General features: G+C 26.9%; 1 protein-coding gene and 1 long non-coding RNA gene across 2 annotated transcripts; one reads left to right on the top strand and one right to left on the bottom strand.

The window, feature by feature from the left end:
• The first annotated feature begins 1,579 nt into the window (after window positions 1-1,579).
• LOC107161934 (cytoplasmic aconitate hydratase-like) lies at window positions 1,580-24,050 on the top strand. The gene is made up of 18 exons (XM_015508559.2): window positions 1,580-1,839; window positions 4,424-4,510; window positions 4,582-4,748; window positions 4,816-4,961; window positions 5,025-5,094; window positions 5,161-5,353; window positions 5,427-5,557; window positions 5,625-5,796; window positions 7,497-7,714; window positions 19,946-20,105; window positions 20,181-20,401; window positions 21,044-21,200; window positions 22,503-22,738; window positions 22,805-22,941; window positions 23,018-23,165; window positions 23,237-23,359; window positions 23,460-23,645; window positions 23,713-24,050. The coding sequence occupies exons 1-18, from the start codon at window positions 1,833-1,835 to the stop codon at window positions 23,824-23,826; spliced, it is 2,673 nt and encodes an 890-aa protein (XP_015364045.1). The 5' UTR covers window positions 1,580-1,832; the 3' UTR covers window positions 23,827-24,050.
• LOC149056733 (uncharacterized) lies at window positions 13,152-16,521 on the bottom strand. Its single transcript, XR_016190774.1, has 3 exons — window positions 15,793-16,521; window positions 13,322-13,434; window positions 13,152-13,257 (listed from the first exon to the last, which is right to left on the bottom strand). It is a non-coding gene; the product is annotated as an uncharacterized LOC149056733 (long non-coding RNA).

Raw genomic sequence — 24,050 nt, 5'->3', positions numbered from 1 at the left:
TTCTGCCATGGTTGTGTAAACGTGAGCGGCTTGTGGTCCATTCATAATATAGTGTCGCACGTGAGGTGCCCTTTGATGTAATTCGGACGAAAGGTCGGGCGCCCTACAAATAAGGTTCTCTGCGTCATCGTACGCGCTGTATCTTATTTGTTCGGCGGGAGATAATTTTTTTGATAAAAAAAAACCTAGCGGCTGCCACTGGTCGCTGACGTTCTGTTCGAGTATACGACTTCGAGCACACAAATTTTTTTTTTTAAACCTCCTTTATAAATAAAAATTATTATCTACATATTAGTTACTATACATCAAGGATTTGCAACTCAAAGTACCTAACTAGCTGGCCATTTTTAAGTACTTTAAAATCTAGCGGGCCGCAGTGCATAGGAGAAAGCAAAAAAAAAAGGTCCTTCAAATTTACTAACATTTATTTTTTATCTTTATTTATTTATATTTACAATTATTATTTAATGTGATACTTGAGGATGAGGTTTTATATATAGTAATTTGAAAATATAGCGTGGGTCAGATAAAAAAGGTACGCGGGCCGCCAGTTTCCCATCCCTCCTATAGATGAATCAAAGTAATTATTTCACAGAGGCAGAACTACAAAATAAAATATGAACACTGTAAAATAATATAGTTGTCACTTTGTCAATGTAAATTCAACCCAATGTAATTAAAATTTTATAATCCAATGGCTTATGTCGCCGACGGTATATTTCGTTTTAATAATAATAAAAAAAAAGTAATTATTAAAATTATTAATTTAATAATATTTGTATTTTAATATATTTATATATAAATATATACATTTATCATTGATTGTATTAATTTTATTTACATACCTAATGTACAATAATTGTTTGTTTTAAAATCGTTGTACAAAATTACCTTTTGAATTAAATCTATGATTAATTTAGAATAGGGATGCCATTTATAAGATAGGAATAAGGGCCTCACATAGTCACATTTTTCATGGCCCCAGCTCCCAGGGACCCACAAAACTTTGCGCGGCATTGGTCCAATTATAATTAATGGCATACATATTAAATACTCAATATTATTATATGCAAGACTATTATTTTAAAATATAGATTTAAAAAAAAATACGATTATTTTAACTGTTATTTCAATTGGTTTAATTAATGTTAAAAGGTCGGTATACCGTTATATAATAAAATCATAAATTATTGACAATAAGTCATGGCCATTAATTTTAATTGAAATTTTAGTAAAAAAAAAAAAAAAAAAATGAAAAAGTTATTATATTATTATTATTATATATTTAAAGTTTGAATATAGAACGATATGATAAACAACTTTACAATAGTATTATATTATAAATTATAATGTATATTGCGGAATCGATCATTTCAAATTTTGGCGGAAACCGGTACTTACTGCGACCGCGGCTGCTATCGACATTAGCTAAAAACTTGTTTAACAGGTTATTGCACACGTTTAACTTTACAATATGAAAACAACTGGACGATTTGATATCGCTTGACACGTCGCCTTATCAATTATCACTAAACCAATAATAATAATAATTGTAATAGTTGTGATAATTTAACCTTTGGATTGAAGTACGAGATTACGAGTTACGACTACAGGCTGCAGAATACAGAGTATGTCGTACGGGAAGTGGTAATTTACCAATCAGTTTTGAAAGTTCACTTGCCCGTTAATCGTTAGATTTCTATTCCGATGTTCTAAAACATACCTATAATTAAATAACTTTGACCAAAACCGTATATTCTTATTATATATTTTTTATTCGTTCTATTATTTAAATCGTAATCGTGTAGGGAGAAGAACAAATTATATTTAAAATGTCGCGTAAGTATACGAATCTCATAAATATATTTTATTTTTCATAGTCTACTTAAAAATAAGTTTCGATTGATACCAATTGTACCTTCATAATAATTTTTTTCTCTCTTAATATTGATTTTTATCGTCTCTCAATTGTACGGTAACCTATATATTATGTTTTAAATGAAATACTGATTAATTTTCCTTAGCAGGTACCTAGACACTTGTTATTAATGTACAGTTTCCATTGGATGGTCTACTGTCAATATTTAATTTTTATCATAGCTTTGTAAGACATGAGCTAACAACTAATTAATATTCAAGGTTATTGTGTATTAAAATTTAAGTATTTTTAAATTACAAATTTTTTTTTAAGTTTATTATATTAACAATATTATTATTAAGATACATTTTTAAATGGTACAAACATTATATCGGTAAATTTTAACCCAGTCGTGTTGTTCTTAAGATACATTATAATTCATTTTAATGACCTTTGAACCTTTAAAATCAAATAAAAAACTTTGGTTTTTTTCAATCTTGATTGGTTTTATTTTATTGATTGCCACATATTTTTTTTTTTAACACATGCAGAATTTAATTATTATCTAATGTTTTTAATATGCTCATAATAATTTTAGTTTATGTAATTCGTTTAGGTTAGGTAGGTATAATGTAATAAATTCAAATTAATTATCATCTTAATTTTATTTTGTATGTAGGTAGATTTCCAAATATTATTAACTGTATGAATTAAGTTGCGCAAGGTTAATTAATAATATTTTTCTTTGTGTATTTTCAATTTTAGTAAAACTTAAATAATAATTTAGGCATTCATTTTCATTAGTTCAAAAAAAATAACAGGTATTTTTGGTTTTTAGTTATATACAGCCTTTTTCAATTAGTGTAGGCAAATTTATTAAAACTACTTTAACATTTTAAAACTAATTATCAATTAATTAAAGAAATATATATATTATTTTAATATAACTTACCAATTAAATCACTTCTTTACTTAGAAAATTAGCACAGCCAACTCAACAATCAGTATTGTTATTGGTTAGGCGTATATCCTCCATCAATATTGTTGTATGCAGCCTTTCCAGAAATCAATATGATGACGATTTTTTAAAGACAATGTCCAAATTATGAAGAAACGATACTATTTTAAATAAGCAAAGTTATTATAGTTTACAATAATGTATGTTGTATGTGTGTTCATGAGGCTGAGTGGTGTGAAGGTGCTCAAGTCTTAGTGGCTATGGTACATCTGATTATGTTGTAATCCAGGCTTCCTTACATGTGATGTCAGCTCCTATATTCTGGCGGCTTGCATATTTGCAATTGTTGTTATTGTTGTTTTCGTAAAGGTGTATTTAAAGAAGTACCAATTACGATTTATAATATTTGGTGTCCAATCTATTGATTCATTAGTTTTAACTATACTATTTGGAACTATAGATTATACATTGTCAAACGTTAGAGATTCTAGTTGTAGTACATAATATACCTTTTAAGATCTTGTAACCCGTGACAGTATTTTAGTTTTTTTTTTCTTATAAATTGTTAAAAGTAGGTAGTAATTATTAACTAACTAAATGGGATTAATCAAATATGTATTTTCATTTCAATCTATTAAGTTGTTAATTAATAAAACACATGAAATAAAATTAATATCTTAAGCTTTATAACTTTAAGAACCCTAAATATCTACCTATAACACTGGATGTTTAAACTCATAATATATAAAATGTGATGGGGAGTTGGATATATTTTATTCAGCATCATTAGGGTTTGGTAGATGATTCTAGGGTTAGGATTTGTATGTGTTTATATATATATTTACTAGTTTATCATAGTATTGCTAGTTAAATAAGCTCAAAATATGGTTCAAGAAAAGATAATTTAAAATGGGTACAAACTCTTTTAGACCATTTTAAGATGCTATTATTTTATTTATTAGATATTTATTTGGTATAAAGCACTATTTGTAACTTAAATATAAACTCTACGTTATATTATTTAGAATTTAATGCACCTTCCAATTTGGTAGAAGCAAAACAATGAATTAAAAGTACCTTGCTATACTTACTATGGATGGGCATGAAATCCGAATATCTGGAATTATCCAGATTTATGGATTTGCTGTTTATGTGACTTAATACTTTCAATTATTTTTAAAATGAGTCATTGAACAGCAAAATCGAGTTGAATAATCTGAATAATACACGAAATCCTGATTTGACAAATCTGAATAATTCTTCAATAATGTTTTCAAGTTAATAATTATTCTTTTTTTTTTTATTGGATATAATTATTTTTATGATAAACTTAGTTAGTATTATCTTTCATGTTAAAATTAGTTAGGTATTTAGATTTGTATATTTTAAAACATATTTTTTCCAAAACAAGCATTGTCTAAAAAATAGTCGTCAACAAGACCTAATCATTATATGAACATGATATTTTTGTATAAATTGTATTAAGTAATTAATAAATATATTATTTAGAAATTAGATATTGCCCGAAATAATTGACTTCATAAAACATTAATTATTTCTAAATTGATATTATATACTTTAGTTAATTTTACAACTTATTGTTACAGATCCGTTTGAAAAATTTAAGAAAACAATTAATATTGGCAACAAGGAATACTCTTATTTTGATTTACCTAAGTTTGGTGTTGAATATGGTAATATCCCAGTTTTTGATATTATTTTAATATTTTATATGTATCAAATCAAATATTATTTTTTTTTTTAGATAAACTGCCATTTTCAATTAGAGTTCTTTTGGAGTCTGCTGTTAGGAACTGTGATAACTTTCAAGTTACTGAAAATGATGTACAAAATATCTTGAATTGGAAAACTAATCAAAAAGTTGAAGGTGGTGTTGAAGTTGCATTTAAACCTGCTAGAGTCATTTTACAAGTAAACAATTTATTTAAAATTGTATTGTTAAATTTAAAATTTATCAAACAGGAAATATATTTTATAGGATTTTACTGGTGTACCAGCTGTTGTGGATTTTGCCGCGATGAGAGATGCTGTCAAGAGTTTAGGTGGTGATCCCAACAAAATTAACCCTGTGTGTCCTTCTGACTTGGTAATTGATCATTCTATCCAAGCGGATTTTGTCAGAGAGTAATATATATAATTTTATAAGTCATTATATAAGATTCTGTTCAAATTTTATGATTATTTCAGAGCTGATGCACAACAGAAAAATGAAAATCTTGAATTTGAACGAAATAAAGAAAGATTCACCTTTTTGAAGGTACTTTGATAATTTAATATATTAATACTTAAATAATTAACGAATGAACTGTATGTGTATTTTTAGTGGGGAGCTAAAGCTTTTAAGAACATGTTAATTGTACCACCAGGCTCTGGTATTGTACATCAAGTGAACTTAGAATATTTAGCCCGTGTTGTATTCACTGACAGAGACGCATTATACCCAGATTCTTTAGTGGGCACAGATTCTCACACAACAATGATCAATGGTTTAGGAGTTTTAGGGTGGGGTGTTGGAGGTAAACTAATTAAAATAACAAGTTATTATTATGAAGACAGTATATTGAATGTTAATTTTTTTTTTTTTATTAGGCATAGAAGCTGAAGCAGTTATGTTAGGACAAGCTATATCAATGTTGCTTCCTCAAGTTCTTGGTTACCAGTTAACAGGAACTCTAAATCAATTTGCAACATCTACTGATTTGGTTTTAACAATTACTAAGGTAAAATATAAGAGACATAGTTGTATATAATTTCTAAAAAAATTGTAATTATTTACTACTGTTTTAGCACTTGAGACAAATTGGTGTAGTTGGAAAGTTTGTTGAATTTTTTGGACCTGGAGTTACTCAATTATCTATTGCTGATCGAGCGACTATAAGTAACATGTGTCCTGAATATGGTGCAACAGTAGGTTTTTTTCCAGTAGACCAAAATACACTTTCATATCTTCAACAAACAAGTATGTTAATTTTTTTTCTTAAAATTATATCATGATATCATACTTATTTGTGTTTCTCTGTTATACTATATAATATAACTTATAACATACAAAATTGTGTGTTCAGCAGTTCTAATTTTGTGGTTATAAGTTGAGTTTTGTTGTCTTCGTCCACTAATGCATAATACCTATATAAAATTATAGAATAAAAAAATGATGCGTTGTTTTGAGACTTTCAGTATCAGATTGAATTAATTCAACTTATCAAATTAAAAATTTTACTTAAATAATAAGTAATAACTTGTTTGTTTTTTTCAATTTACAGCAAGTAAAATATCAAAAAACCTTATTTAGGGCTATGGATAATATTGTTGCCTATAAAATTGATTATAAGTCAATTAATTCTAATACTAAAATTAATTTATCAAAATGAATTCCCTTCAACTTTAAATTATGTGCTATGTTTTGTTGTGTGTTATTAAGAAGTAATATCTTCTTAAAAATTAAGTAATTTGACCTATTTTAATTTTTAAAACTTAAAAAGTAAGAATATCATTTATATTCTTTTGTTGGTTTCCTTATGATATTTCATTTTTTAGTGAGTGATGAGAATGTAAAATTATGATAATTAAAATGCTCCTTATTTACTTAAAAATAAAATTATTTTCAAACAACAATGATTGAACATAGATAATATCGTTAACTTTAAGTTTGATAATAGATAAATTCACACAAATATTTCACCAAAAAACACAAAATTGTAATTGTTGGATGTAGATTTTTAATTTGGTATGTTTTTTGTTAGAAGGAATTGATATATTACATGTGAAAAGCGTTAAATGAAACTGGTAATTTAACATTTTAAATAGTCTGATTGGCCCACCCACCCACCCCTTCAAATGACTATGAAACAGGCTTAATTTTTACATATAAATAATTCAATGACATCACTGCATTGAATACAATTATAGTAGAAAGACTAGGAAGTATACTCTATTATTTTAGTATCTTAATTTATAAGGCAGTTCAATGAACTACCTGGAGTATGATTTTGGCACCACTGCATGTGAATATGAAGTCCTCTATTATTGAATTATAAAATGTTATATGTAAAAATATTAAAAATCTATCTAAAATTATGTGACTAAAGGAATAAATGTTTGTGATAATATAAAACTTCTTTACAATATTGTAAAAATGATTTTATGCTGGCTAGTGGTGTATCAATAATATTTAAAACAAAATAATTAATTCAAAATTTGTATTTGAAAAATGAAAAATAAATTATTAAGATCTTAAAAATATCTTGTTAGTAAATTTAGAATTCATTATTTAAAAATTATAAAATGTTTTAAATTAAAGATATTATTAATTATGTACAACATTTAAAATATTTAGAAAACAAAAATTTAAATACCGAAAAACTAAAAAAGCGCAATAAATTAAAAATTTCAAAAAAATATAAAAATTAAATTCATTCATACCTATCTGACTAATTAAAAATTATGAATTGGAAGCCATATGTTACAGCATGTGACAAACAATACTTATTTTCCACAAATGTAGTTTTATTTATTAGTAAACCATAGTCTTTAGTTAATGACGCATTTATATATTACACAGATCAAGCTCAATCTAAAAAATCAAGTACCCTTTTGTCCATTATATTTTTTATTTTTTTATTACTCCTATTTAAATCATTTTTAAATTATTTATATCAGATCGAAGCAGTGAAAAAATAGCTGCTGTTAAAGCATATCTAGAAGCTTCCAAAATGTTAAGAAATTATGATGATCCATCTCAAGACCCAGTTTTCAGTCAAATCACTACTTTAGATTTAGGAGAAGTTGTACCATCTATCAGTGGGCCGAAAAGACCACATGATCGTGTATCTGTATCTGAAGCTCAAAAAGATTTCAAAACTTGTCTAACAAATAAGGTAAGTGATTTTATAAATATATATCATATTGTATAGGTACTAAACATTATTATACAATGTATTTTATATACAATATACTCGTATATACTAATATAAGAGTAGACTATAGTTAGTAAATGGCAATTACATATAGGTATTAGTTTAATATTGTTTAAACCAAAATATTAAGACATTATCTTGATAGGTACTATATTAGTTATTATTAGATATTTAAAATCTTCAAGAGATTACATACCTAATTGATCAAAAAAATTATTAACAATACAATTTTAATTAATAATATTATAATATTGTACTTTTAACTGGCATTATGGAGCTACAGAATAACAGAATGCATCTGAAAAGTTCATTAAATTATGCTATTAGCTGATATCAAAGAGTACACAATTTTTTTAGTGTAAACAAATAATTGATAAATTGTGGCGTATAAATACAACTTTAATGTAATAAACTAATAAATAACTGTTTTCTCCATTTTTATCTCTCTGTTTAAAACATTATGAGAGATTTCTGAATGTTAAATTTGATTCAATATTTTTTTTATTACAAATATTATTTGTATTAACATGATTAAAACTTATAATTAATTCATATAAGTGTAGTCGTGTACTCATGTGTATTTGTTTATTGACTTAGATTATTTTTATTATAATTAAAAATATTATATCTTCATTCATTTGATATATACATATATAATAGAACTACTAAATATAAATCATTATTCAACTTAATATTACTTTAATACTTTATAATTATAATTTTTTGATTATTAAATTCATTTTTCACATTACATAGTTTAATTTTATTTCAGGGAATTTGTTTTAGGATGTTAGTAATATATATTTAGTGGGGTGACATTTATATTGAAATATAAATGTGTACAAACGTATTTTTGGTATATATTCTATTAAATTATTTTATATTTCTGCAAAAAAGTAAATATTAAGTTATTTAAACAATATTAACTAATTTATTAATATATACCTATATGGTAAACAGGCAAAACAAATTATATTAAAAGTATATTAATAAGCATAATATTTTTATTGAGATCAGTCTACTAATCGTTTACATTTTAAAATGAATGCATAAATATTTCTTATAGGTATTAAGGTATTAATGGATATTTTTATGAAGTTAAAATTATAAATAAATAACTTAATACATACATGAGAAAGTTTTTCAATTAACAGTTTGATAAAATATTAAATCCGTCGAAAAATTAAAATGTATGCTTCATGAATTGTCACCAGTGATAGAGATTAATTATGAGTACCAAGTACCACCTAGAAGCAATTCATGGTGCCCACATCATATATCTGAATCTGACTATAAATTATTAGATGGAATAATTAATATACATAATATTTTGAAAAATACTATACAATAAAAAAGTATTATTATATTGGCTTACCGACTATCTACTTACTAGCTTTTCATACTCTGTTCTGCACTGCTTTGATGAATTATTGTTGAATTGAATAGTGTTAAATTTGTGTTATGATGTCTTTTATAAAGTAAAATGGTCAGAATTTTAGAATTATCTGGATTGTTTTGTTTGCATTACTTATTTGTTTGAGATTAAATTGATCATTATTATTCATGTATGTGGACCTTGGATATTTATGCTCAACTGTAACTGTACAATGTGTTATATTATTTCTTCTTTATATGCTCACATTTTAACAAATTAATGATTTTTAAATTGTACTATTTTTTTCGAATATTTTGATAATTACTACCTAGGTACCTGTTAATATAATATTATGTATCTGTATGTAAATATATATTATATTATACTATAGAATGATTCATCTGGTTAGAACTTATTATTCAATTTTTTTTAAATAAATAGTGAAACATACAATTTTTGAAAATTATTAATGTTAAATTTTAGGATTTTGATCAGCGTCTTGTAACTAGGTGCAAACTAGCTGCAGCACCCCATATTTTAGACAGTTTAACTGTATAAGTGATCTTTGTGATCTGACATAGGTAATTATGATTTTCTTCTTAGATTCCTTAATAATTTAAACTGATAGACCAACTTTTCAAGTATGATAGTTATATTAATGAATAAATCCAATTCAAACTTATTATTTTGTGTTAATTAATAGATTATCTTAACGAAGTGATTAATGTATTAAAGTATTAGAGTATAATATTTTAATTCTAGACAACTTATTTATCCTGTGCAGTCAATATGCAAATTAAATCATTTTTGTTTTTTGTATTACTAACAAATGTTAACCATTGTTAAATAGATATTAGATCAGAGAAACTTAAGATCATACAATTATAAATTATAATATAGTACCAACCTCTTTAATCACACTTACTCGTATTCAATGAATCTTTTTGTAATGTCGCTTCCATACTTCCTTAATCGATTGTCTCATACAATATGGATTGTTTAGGAATATAATATAATATACACTATTTTACAATTAATAAGTATTTGAAATTAATGTCTATTTATTCATATCCTATGTTGTGTAAAGTATCTTCATATATTATGACACAATTTTAACAAAAATCTATTATAATTATTGTGTCATAGTTTTATAATATTATCCATGTTGATATTTAAGATACTAACTAAATTATTAAACAATATTAGTCAATTTACCATTTACCATGGTCAGAACTTTATTCTTTTTTTATAAAATATTTAAATTATCGTTACTTGTAGTACACAAGTATACTTAATTTATTTAAAGATATATGTATCAATCAAATATTTTTTAATGACGATCTTAATTAAAGCAATATTATTTTTGATAGTATAGAATATTTTAAATTTGATTATCTTATCGGTTTTCTAAATTTGTGCGGCTGTATAATATATACAATCTTTTTGTTCAATTTAATTATATACCGTTGGTTATATTATTATTTAAATTATAGCTTTTTAATATTAGGTTGGTAGTCAATTTAATTAGAAAATAAATTAAAAACTAATATATCGCTATCTGCTTGTTTTCGTGAAATTATTTTATCAATACATTTTTAAAACAATTAATAGGTAATAGAGAAATTAAATTGTACTTACTTATATCGTAAATCTATTAAAAACTAATTCCAAAAACAATTTAAAGACTATAATTTAAGTTAAACATTTTTAATTAATGTAGTTATATAGCTTACTTTTGAAAAACTACTTTTTCGGCAAAATATCTGTAAACAAGATACATTGTCTTATTTGATAAAGAAACAGATTCAAATCATAACGATTGTAGTAGGTGGTGTCGAGACGACGAGTGTACTTTGTCGGTGAAATGTTTAATGTGTTTTAAGGATAAATTATTGAACACGAACGATCTGCCAGCCGTATTCATTATTACCATGTATATTTGATTTAAATCCAATTTTTTTTAATGTTCTTACTTCATAACCTCAATAAAATTTATAGTAGATTTACGTAATTACGTTCCATATTTTTTTTAATTCCAGCACCAATTAATCAACTTATAAAGGACGAAGATGAAACGTTGTAATTACATTTTAATCTCTTTGATCAAGTATAATTTCGACATTAATTAAAATTCTATAAACTGAAAATATCAAACATTTCTGTCCATGAATAGCGCAAAAAGAGTAATTTTGCAAACTAAACACCACGTGTGAAAATTTCAATTCAAATATTTTGATGAAAATCATTTTAATTACCTGTTCCTCATTTTTGAAATACAAAAAATAAGACAATTGACGTCATCGAAGTTTTCCGCATTTTTCTCGTCATATTTATAAGGAAAGTACTAAATTTATAATGTCGATCTCCTGAAATATCATTTATATCCTAACTATAGGCCAAAATTCACTTTCAAGAAATTACATTTAACATGTTTTTAATCTAAAGATAGATAACAATATTACAAAATATAATTTATTAATAAACTTTCAATTTGTTTAATTATTTGTTATAACTAGTAACTCGGTCGGTAATATTACATATTTATTCATTTTTAGGTGTCTTAATATTAAATACATTTTATACTTTAAATTAATTAAAAAATTTAAAACTATAGTTAATGATAAAAATGTTCAAGACAAAGAATGAGTACTGTAATAAAAGTATATAATTCTTACAAATATAAAATAAATATTTTATCGTTAAATGCACTTAACTAGGAGACATAAATATATAATAGAGCTCATTGTCCAGAAATATGAAACCTAATCTGAATTTAATAGAAGGTTTGCCCTTGTAATTTGTACCTTAAGGCTAAAATAAATATTAAGTTTCTTCTGCTATTGACAATTTTTTAAAACAAATTTACCTACTCTTTTAATTATATATATTACATTACAGTTGAATACCTACTATTTTTTTTTTTTTAATATTGAACGTTATACAAAATAAAATCAAAAACATGAATATGATATAATCTAGTAAGTAATATTTCATCAATAATTATGTAATATAATACAATTTTAATAAAATAATCGAAGAATATTTTTGCATCATCTACAGAGTACCTATATCCTATGGGACGTGTAAATGTTACTCCCATAGTGATCTAGTTACCTTAGAATAGATCCAAAAGACAATAAAAAATTTAAATTATAAAAGTACAAATAACATAACTACTTATTAACATTATTGAAGTTCTGTGAATCGATAGTTCATGGGAACTCCGCAGGTAACATTTACATCTTTAGTACGTCAAATATTCGCTATAGAGGTTGATGTTACCAAACGGCGTACACCATAAATATGATTTTATACTTATGTTCCTAGTATTTTGGAATTTCTCGGGGTTCGTCAGTCAAGTTCACACAGACCCTAAGAAATCCCAAAGACAATCAACTGATTATCAGTATTATTAATAGGACATTAAGAAACGTTTCTGGATGATACTGCTCAGCACACTCCATCACTGTCGACATACCCGGCGCACACTATCCCGTCATCAAAGCTTTAAGTGCTCCTAAAGAAGTGTACGACCTAAAAACTTTGATGAGCAAGAAAACGTACGTCGGACTGTGATAAAAACATATTTTAACGAATTACACAAACCACACGTCGTAGTTAACGATCAAAAAATTCGAAAAAACGTTGCGCGGAGTTTTAAATTCTGCAATAGGTACGGTATATTAAATTCATAACAATTAAAATGTTAATGTGCATCTATGGTACAGTCACGCACTCACGTGGCGGACGGCAACATACCTACCATTTTTACGCAATGTAAATGTAAACTTGTGGACTTGATAACCTTAAGAACTTTTGGATATAACTTGATATAACATCAACATAATGTTTTTAATAACAACTTGCGAATCGCGTTAAGCACGTGGACGTCGGACGACCTATTCACTACCGTCGGGCGACGGAAAATGCAAGTGCAGAAATAATTAACGGAATGCCAAACGTTTCTGTTGTCGGCCGTGTCTATATAGATTAGTTGGCTAGTCGTGGTTGCGCCCCCCAGTCCCCACCTCGTCGTTCCGATGTAGAGCTCCTTCTGCATAGCGCCAGACCGGCCGAGAGCTATACGCTTGCAAGTCATGCGCACCAACCACCACCAAGTTGGTTGTTCCTGTCGATTTAAAAATTATTTATAATTATTTGGTATTCCACATTGTTGTAATCTACGCCATTACAATTTATAGTAGGTAAGACCGATGAACGTGATATTTTTATCACAAACTCTCAGATTAGTAGCCATGAAATATTTTGTAAAATTTGTTCCGGTTGTTGTGTAGCGTCGTCATGCCTAGTATACACAAAATAAAAAACGTTCTGAACAAATCTACTTCATTATTTTACTAATTTTAGTGCACAATAGGCATATTTCTTAATTTCTAATAGACAAATATTATATTATGTTATCTTAGCAAAATAAATTTGTTGACGAGTTTCGAGGATAATATGTGGATTATACTTTTGTATACTACGAACAAATGTGTATACAACTTACCTTTTAAAATATTACCATAGTTCGATTTTTTCTAAAATTTAAAAGTAATGTTTCGCGGTTACAGGAGATATGTTTGGTTGAGCTTCTTTTAGTATTAAAATCATTTCATACATAATATGTGTATACATAATGAATAGTGTATGAATGAGCTGATAATTGATATATTTTATTAAATTAATAATAATAAATTTAAAAAAATTATATATAATTACTCATAAACTTATCAGCGTAATATAATATATCATATCATATTACGATCGTGATATATTTATTAATTACATTAATATTTTAATGTTTTTAAGGAAACTTAATTCGATCACAAATAAATAATAATCTTAATATATGTCTAGACTAAATAGCAACCATTCGATAAAAGATCAATAATAATAATAAATAAGTGGTGATTGCAAATAATATAAATAAAATGAATGATTTTATTATATCACATGAAAAATGTGATACTATAGCTAAAAATTATTAACTACTATTATCCATGCATTAAAGTAAATATTCACCGATTCCGTCGTAATTCATTAATTCAAAAAAATATTATGCAATCAATTGGAAATCAAATAGTTTCAATAGAACACAAGTATTTTGGAATTCATCAGAGCTGGTGATATCCATTTTCCTTTATTAACCAGAACATCGAAAATATTAAAGAACCATTTGTGATTTCAATGATTAATTTTCACAGCTCAAATATTTCTGTTAACTAATTCTGTATTAATTTTTATAAGAAATATTACTTTAAAAATATGAATAAAAATCACAGGTTAAAACATTTTAAAAAAATGTGTTAAAATAACTACGAGTATCTTAACACATTATTTTTTAATCATGCAATAACTTATAAGATACCTATTTATACAAATATAATTATTAATAAAATAAAAATTTCAAAATTGTTAGTTTTGTAGTACCTATATACTATTTATTCTTTCGCAAATAAGTTTCAAATGTCATTTAAACACAAAAAAAAAATGATATAATTTAATGTTTGATAATAGTATCAATTTATGTGTTATAGATTATTGATATACATACATACATATAAATATCGAAGTAGAAAATCCCGGAAAATAACTACTCATGTTTACGATTTAAAATATTATTATACATCCTTTTCATTACTAACCCACCTTATCTATATAGAAACTATAATTAGTTTTGAGTATGTATATGATATATTGACATAATATTATTATTCTTTAAATAATAAATATAATAAATAACTAATATTATTTTGAAACCATAGAAAATACCATATTATGCCGTGATTACTCATCTCGTTGTTTACTTATGCAATTTCGTAGGTAACAACGACGTCTTTAGATTTAAAATCAGATGACTAAAGACGAAGCGTGTTACCAATAGACATTATTCATAAATGGTGGATAAAAACGTTAACCTTATTGTGAAATACATACTTTAAGATTTACATAGACACATAGACCATAAACTCTTAGTATCAACTAGACAACAATCAAATCAACTCTGTTTTAATACCAATTAATGTTAAACAGTATTTGAAATTAATGTTTTTTCTTGAAACTATTGGATAACAGAATTCGTCTGGGAAGTTTTAAATTTATCACTCACAAAACAAATCTGTTACCTTATAGTTTTCATGCAATCACAGATTGTATTAAAATTATTTTCATAGTCATCATCTTTAGTGCAATTTATTTTTATTAGCGCTAATTGTGTGAAGACTACCAAAATTCATATCTGCCGCATGTGCAGTAAATACGACTATTGAAAACGTGGTCATCTATAACTAAAATTATAAACTAATTGCTTTTTAATCTTTTTATTAAAATTATTACTTATTTATACAATATTAAAATTTAAACCATTAAAATAGGTAATAATTAATAATACGTATGATATCTAAATTTATATAATATTGTACTTTGTAACTTAAAAGTTATAATCATCATTTATTAATTATTATTATCTACTAACAATGCACTTAGCAGTTACTAATATTAAAACTTTATAAAACCAATTTTCGCGATCACTAAAACTGCGGATTAATAGTATATAATTTTAGTCACAAATTTAATTACTACATATTACTAAAAAATATACCACTAAACGGTCGGGTGTTTAAGAAAAACTAAATATTATTAAAATTGTATGTGTACTGACCTTGGGAGAACAAGTATAATATATTAATATAGTATAGTCGTCGAAAGATATCCGTTTGAAGAAGAGTCAGCTTTGGGATGTTGGAGATCTGAACCACGTGAGCGGACAGCGACGACACACTACTGACCACAGAGGCACACTGCACAGACACTTCTGGCACACTCGCACACTGTCCTTTTGCCCTTAAATGTTAACAGACCACAATGGTGCTATGCACAATATAATACATCGTATATATTATACAATAATAATAATACGTATTGTATGTGACAGTCGAAGTCGAATACGGAAGAACCCATATCCATGTGACAAGAATACCTACCTGCTATATATAGAGAGAAGAATAAACGTTACCGTTGGACATTGGTTTCCAATCCTAGCTGTCTCTGCGTTTCTGTTCTTTGTGAATTGCAAATGTTTGTGTTACAGTGGAGTTTCTAATTTTTTCAACCATTTGTATTTTTTCATCCCTTATTTACCAGGGAATAGGAGGGTATTGTCGACACATGGGATTTCTTTAAAATTATTGTATACCGTACCGCCATCACTTTAAATTTTAATAATAATATACTATTATATCACTGTCACGTTATATTCGGGCATTAATTAGGGGGTGGGTGTGGGGGTGGAGTGGACGTAAGCGGACGGATTTCGCTTTATTTTTTCATAGATCTCCGACTCCTCTTTGATTTAGTTGGGCGAGGGACGCTAGAAGCGCGTCACTCTGTGGAATGGGGATGTCTCCTTTTGAATGATGTACAACGTATATAATATAGTATTGTATTTTGTATCCATTTATTTCTAGGAAAGTAATGGTTATTTTTTCCCAGAAAACGGTTATGATCAACGATAATCGGTGTACAAATAAGATAAAACTATACATGGTTATTGACTTATCAAATAAATTTCATTTTTACAATATTTTATTATTAGCAAATGTAATAATATTATTTACTTGGAAAATGGATAATCATTAATAACGATCAATTACGGTACGAAATACCTTTATAACATGGTACGAGTATAATATAATATTATTATTTTGTTTTCATTAATTGTATTCAACATAATTTTGGAACCCATTTCGCGTGGATTCACGGGCAACACTCGTCACATTGTCACATACGAGGCATTATACACTAAGGGCCAGTAAGTTGTACCGTCTACGGTTAAACTTCGATTACGCTTAATCAGCTGATAACAGATATTTAATTCGGCCGATTAAACTCCGGTTAACTTTAATCAGAGACCGTAGAACTGGCCCTAAATATTATAATGTTGTAGTGATAATTATTTAAATTACATAATGTGTTGGTGGTGTGGGAACAATATTACCCACGGGTTGCAGTAAAATTTACTAACTATGCAACTATTTTTTCTGAACTAAAATTAGTATTCTATTTTTATGCTATTTTAGTATTTTACAAAAATGTATAATTATTTATTGATTCCATTTTTTAACAAGTGAAAGTAAAATATTATTAATAATAATTAGCAATTGCATTGATTTAAAAAAACGGAGTTGTGCATTGTGTACGCCTTATGAAATCGCACTTATCACTGTAATTCTTATCACATAATTTGATGAAAATGTAAAAATGACATGTTCATGCATTGAATAGTTTGAACACAAAAATGTTTCTTTTTCAGATTTGTAAACGATTATTAATTAAAATACACATGAACACAGAACAATTGGGTTTTATAATAAAATTGAGATATACTAATAAAGTAATAACTAATAAGTAATAAGAAATAATATATATTGATGTGATATAGAAAATCTCCGTTTATTTTAGTATCGAAATACCTAATTATGTTTTCGGTTCTTAAATTGTATTATTTTTGTGTTAAATGTCAATCTAGTAATTGGGAATATGATTAAGTTATATTTGGGTTGTAGATATAAAACTATTTTGAAATTCATAATATTATGATTTGTGTTTGCACATTAAATATGAATTACTATTATTAAATAAAATACATATATTATTTATGTATCTACGATAATAATGGTAATAATAATATTATGCCTTTGACATACCAATATTCTTAATATAACACTTTAATTAATTATTGTAATATTATTAGACATATTATCATAATGTCCAACACTCCATAATTTTTTTAAATAATATTGTAATTTTATTGATATTTATATATTATAATTAATAATATTATCTACTATAATTGAAAAATTCGTGAGCATAGTAATTTATAAATTGGACGAATGACTACGTTTCCTTGAAATCCGTTTGCAAGAATCATTTTAATTTCTACAGTATTACTTTAAAACACAATATAATATGTGATGTAAGTATAACATTTGTGAATGTATTTTACTATTTTATTTGGTTTGGTTTGTTATTCTGTTTGGAACACGTTCATGGGTATCATGAAAGCTACAAGTAATAAAATACCTAATTCTGTTCATTCAGCGGATTTGTTTATAATATTGAGCCCTAAAACCATAAATTGTTTTCGGGACAGTTTTTGCGTCTTAAAACTGTGTCCTGCAGTGCGTATTTTTTCTTTCTTGTCAGTTGGGTACATTAGCAGTAAGTATTTGGTGATAGGTATCCCACACCTTCTCACATTAAACTGTTAGACATAGACCAGATTTGACAAAGGCGTTCGAAATTCTATTGAAATTTGGGTCAGCTTCATTATATTGTAATGTTTTATATTTATTGCATAGGTACATGTTTGTTTACATTAAAACACTCGTATCAAATAGATTTGAAGAACATTCTGAAATCGAATATTTTTATCTGCAGTACAGTAGTTTTTAAATTCTTTACACAGTTTGTTAATATAAACTATAAAACCTGCATGCTATGGATATGACAAATATAATAGTATTCAATAGATATTAGTATTTTGGTTTTTGATAATTTAAGTTGATAATTTAAATTTTAAACGATATTTCTGTGCAATAATTTCACAGCTTTAATAATACAAAAATATATAATTGGGTAAATTCTCTATGCTCTTGGCTTCTAGAATTAATCGTACAATTACCACCTATAAATAGTATGAATACACCTATAATATCATTCAAGATCGCTCCAAAAGTTTTTTCAGCACCAAAGCACAAATTAATAGACTAGTTTTAAATCTCAAGAATTCTTAAAACTGGTATAGGCACCTATGCGAATAGTAATAGTATCTAAAATAAATAGTAAGTAATAACTAATAAGTATATATATTTTAAGGTGTAGTCGGCCAACTGCTATTATTAAAAACTAATCGATGTCCAAGTATTATAACATTTATAAAATTCGACGTATTTTCTGATAACTTATTATTCTGTGAATTGTGGTGGTGATATTATATTATAAAATTCCAATAACTAATAAATTATAGGTATTAGACATATTTTCATTTGTGACAATTATATTATCTTAATTTATTAATATTTGTTATTTAAATAGTTCATTTTATCATAAGGTACAGAAAATAGTTTCTATTTATGTTTAATTTATTTTTAATTTTAATTTAGGTTTTTATAGTTTTATACCTTTTATTGTCCATTAATCGCGTTATTGATCTATTTTAATTTTAATAAAATTTTAATCTCTTTTGAATATTTTCCAAATTAAACATCAACTTACTATATATTATATTTACATGATAATTTAATATTTTAATTTATTCGTATATTGTTATTAGCTTATTACTGTTTTGATAAACTATTCAATTATTATTATAAGAAACGTGTTTTCAGTTTTAGGTCATTATATATTTTGACTTCCATCATAATATTTTGTTATGGTAGTCGTATTAATTAATAAAAATAATCATTTGAAAAAAAAAATGATCATGTTATGTTTATGTAGTGACTAATGACAGTCTACTTATAACTTATTCCAAATTAAATTATGTAGGTACAATGGTATTATTTTAACATGTTGGTTAAACAAATCATTCAACATTTAAGCAATTTAAAAGTCATTATTTTGATTTTTAAAATTATATCATGTATAATAATGTTAATTAGTAATTATAATGTGTAGTACGCTTTTGTGCAACGACGTAGTGTACACGATTAAATTATTTGTAAAAAAAAAAATATAAAATATTGTAAATATTGAATGTTTTCCAAATTTATTTCGAATTGTATATGCATATATTTTAATTCTTTTATTTTTAGATTGGATTTAAAGGATTTAACATTAGTCCAGAAAAATTGAACGCCAGTTGTGAATTCGAATTCAACAATCAAAAGTATACGTTAAGACATGGTTCGGTTGTCATTGCTGCCATCACTTCGTGTACGAATACGAGCAATCCCAGTGTCATGCTCGGAGCTGGTAATTATTATAAAACGAATTTCGCATCAGAAAAAATTAATCTCTCCCAATTATTCCCGGTTTATTGTTTTCCAGGTCTTTTGGCTAAAAATGCCGTCGAAGCCGGTCTGTCTGTGGCGCCATATATCAAAACTAGTCTCTCGCCCGGCTCGGGGGTGGTCACTTATTATTTGCGAGAGAGCGGAGTTACGCCAGCTTTGACAGCACTTGGTTTTGACACCGTTGGATTCGGTTGCATGACGTGTATTGGAAATTCTGGACCGTTGCCCGAACCCGTCGTGAACGCTATCGAGTCGGTAAGTCGGGTGCAAATCGAATAAAATATTATTGTTTATTATTTAGTAACGAGCCCTGATCAAACATTATGATACCCGTGAGGTGTTTGGAAAAAAAATAGGTAGGTACCCAGTATGAAATTTAATCAATTTAAAATAAACAATAATTTTGATTAGAAAATATAAAAGTGTAATAGGCACTATGTATGTGTTAAATTGTTTAAATTGACATCGCAAAAAATTCCCAAAAATTTAATATTGCGTTTATTTCGTGTCGTTTGGATTTTTTTGCGTTTTTGTGAATTCGTTATTATTTATTACATATCACATATCATATATTTCATTATTGTAACATAGATATACTGTTGTGTAAGGTACTACGAAGTATAAAATTTGATTAATTTTCTTATTGGGAATTTTTTTTCTAAATTTATTCGTCAGTGCCACGTTAACTAAGCGATTGGTTAGCGGTTATCGGTCTAAAAATCCAGATTAAAAAAAGTCCAAGATTACGAATCATTCAATTTCACAAAGTTAGAATTTAAAAAAATTGATACAATTTTACAGTGTACATCAATATCAGTATTATATTTCTTGTACCTATAATTTACAAATATTGCTTGTTGTTGTTGATAAAAATTATTGTTCCGTTTCGTCATTCAGAACGAACTAGTCTGTTGTGGAGTTTTGTCGGGCAACCGGAACTTCGAAGGCCGCATCCACCCGAACACCCGTGCCAACTATTTGGCCTCACCGCTGTTGGTCATTGCTTACGCGATCGCCGGTCGCATGGACATCGACTTCGAAACTGAACCCATAGGTGAGCGATAAGTTTTTTCAACTAATAACACAGTGAGTTATGATTATAATAGTCATAATAACATTACGGGAGAGCACACAACCGACATCAGGTGTGGTTCTGTATCGTTTTAAATGATCCGCCCTTCTTATTATATTATTCAGCAACCAGCTAGAGATTCTGAGCTGTGACGGACAAATACTTTTCTAGCTCTCGCTTTCATAACCACCGGAGCACCGACCTCCTTGACCGACTATCCCTTTTTTAAGGCTGCTGGAACAGAAAATGTGGAAATATCTAATGGCAGTGGCGTAATTAGCAATTTGGTTTGGGGGAGTGGAGCGGGGGGATTTACATGTTTTTAGTAAAATCTGTAAACTGCGTACAGTAACTCGGCAAATATAAAATGTTAATTGTAAAATAAAAATTTTGGGGCGATCCGTCCCCCCTTAATTACGCCTCTGCCTTAAGGGCATAGTCTACAGGAAATTCATTATTATTGTATTGTATATGCACAGTGCATGATGTAAGATACTTAATTAAATCTAAAATTCTAAAATATTATTTAAACTGCTCCTTAAAAGTACAACCAAATAATTAACTAGTGGGAACTAGTAGAAGAGAACAATTTCTTTCAGAAGTTTGATTAAAATTTACTCAAAAGATTTGTATTAACAGAGCATAATAAGAGCAGTAGTTAGTTCTTTTTAGCAGTATAATAAGAAACATATTTAACATTTACAACTAATCAATATTTATTTCAAGAAAAATTTTTCTTTTAGAATAATAATTTTGATTTTAAGACTTGTTAAATTAAACAATCAAATAAAAGCTAAAAAAGTAATCCGATATCGGTAGGTAGATATCCATATTATGTTTGTTGTTTGTTTAAAAGCACACAAAATAAACTCCAAAGGCTTACCACAGAATTGACTAATAGGTACCTATAGTATATAAATTAATTGTTAATTTATGCTGAGTCATAAGTGTTAAATAAAGTATAATTTTATTTTAGAATTTAGTAGGTAAATATGTAAGATATTTATCTATAGGTAATTTGTAAGATTTTTTTTTTACAAATACGCCTCAACTTCTTGGATTATTGGCGTTTCAAAATACATATTATAGCTTACCTAATTTTTACAAAATAATAAATTGTAAATAGGTGAAAAATTGATACAATAAGTTTTAAGAGAAATATGTTTACATTTTGTGTGATATTCTAAGTTTTGCTAATTCTATTATATTTTATGCAGAAGGTTGGTCTCTTTGAGGAATTCTATTAAGTATTAGTGATGTTTAATGTTTTTTATTCTTATTTAGGTAATGATAAAAATGGTAAACCAGTATTTTTGAAGAATATTTGGCCATCAAGAGCACAAATCCAAACTGTTGAAAAACAAACTGTGATTCCTGCAATGTTTCAAGATGTCTATGCTCGCATTGAAAATGGCTCTAATGCTTGGCAATGTTTACAAGCCCCGGACGGCCAATTATACCCATGGGATGCGTCGTCTACTTACATAAAAAACCCTCCATTTTTCAGTGGCATGACAAAGGTATAAAGTATAAACCATATTTTACTAAACAGTACAATAGTTTCTGTACGATTATTTCTTGTTTAGGAATTACCTGGTGTTCAATCAGTAAAAGGGGCACATGTACTTCTGTTTCTTGGTGACTCTGTGACAACTGATCACATAAGTCCTGCTGGTAGTATCGCCAGAAATAGTTCTGCGGCTCGTTATTTAGCTTCAAGAAAGTGAGCTTAAACACATTGATTTTAATCATTGTATAATATGTCATAAACTAAAATCTCAATCAATTTTTTTTTTTAGCATCACACCAAAAGACTTCAACTCATATGGCTCAAGACGTGGAAACGATGATGTTATGGCTAGAGGGACATTCGCCAACATAAGATTAGTAAATAAGTTGGTCAAGAACACCGGACCAAAAACATTGCACATTCCTAGTGGACAAGAGGTTATACATAATGATTAATTTTTAAGCCAATGTTTTTCATTGAGGTAATTATTATTTTTTTTATTTTATAGTTGGATGTCTATGATGCAGCTCAAGTTTATGCAAAAGAAGGAAGACCACTCATTGCTATTGTTGGCAAAGATTATGGATCAGGTTCTTCAAGAGATTGGGCAGCAAAGGGACCGTTTTTGCTGGTAATATACTTGTATGATTTGTATTGCATTTCGTATTTTTAAAAGTTCATCGCATATTATGCTATGGTGAAAACGTTTTAAGATTTTCATTGCCTTTTAGGGGATTAAAGCTGTGATTGCTGAGTCTTATGAACGTATTCACCGCTCCAACTTGGTTGGTATGGGAATAATTCCATTGCAATTCCGTTCCGGAGAAAATGCCGAAACATTTAAACTTACGGGTCACGAAATTTATGATATAGATATTCCACAAAACTGCAAACCATTGCAGGAAATCCAAGTGAAAGTAAATAATAAATAAATACAATCTTTACATTACTTGATTTTCCTAATAATGTATTTAATTTTTTCAGACCAATACAGGTGTCACATTCAACACAATTTTGCGTTTTGACACTGAAGTGGATATACTATACCATAAACACGGAGGCATTTTGAACTATATGATCAGAAAGATGTTAGATTAAATTACTTTTTCATGAACAATTATCCATGACTATAATTTATTTAAAACTTATCTTTATTATAATAATGTGGTAAAGGTTATGCATTTTTATTATTGTACAATCAGTACATTATTTTATTTTTGCCAAATTTTTAAAAATAATTGTTGTCACAAATATATGATATAAAGATTAATTGATATTAATTTAGATTAAATATTAAATAAAGTGATAATTGTGCCACTAAA

This window comes from Diuraphis noxia, unplaced genomic scaffold, assembly GCF_037042655.1.
Source record: "Diuraphis noxia isolate RWA-SAM2 unplaced genomic scaffold, SU_Dnox_SAM2 contig0003, whole genome shotgun sequence".
In the NCBI taxonomy this organism is placed as follows: Eukaryota; Metazoa; Arthropoda; class Insecta; order Hemiptera; family Aphididae; genus Diuraphis; species Diuraphis noxia.
Note: the sequence above shows the minus strand (reverse complement) of the source record. Positions and strands in the feature narration are given on the sequence as shown.

Excerpts from the sequence above, each read along its gene's own strand:
- LOC107161934 (XM_015508559.2), top strand. Across the intron at positions 5,354-5,426 it reads TTTAGGGTGGGGTGTTGGAG|GCATAGAAGCTGAAGCAGTT; the intron begins GTAAACTAATTA and ends TTTTTTTATTAG. Across the intron at positions 5,558-5,624 it reads TGGTTTTAACAATTACTAAG|CACTTGAGACAAATTGGTGT; the intron begins GTAAAATATAAG and ends CTACTGTTTTAG.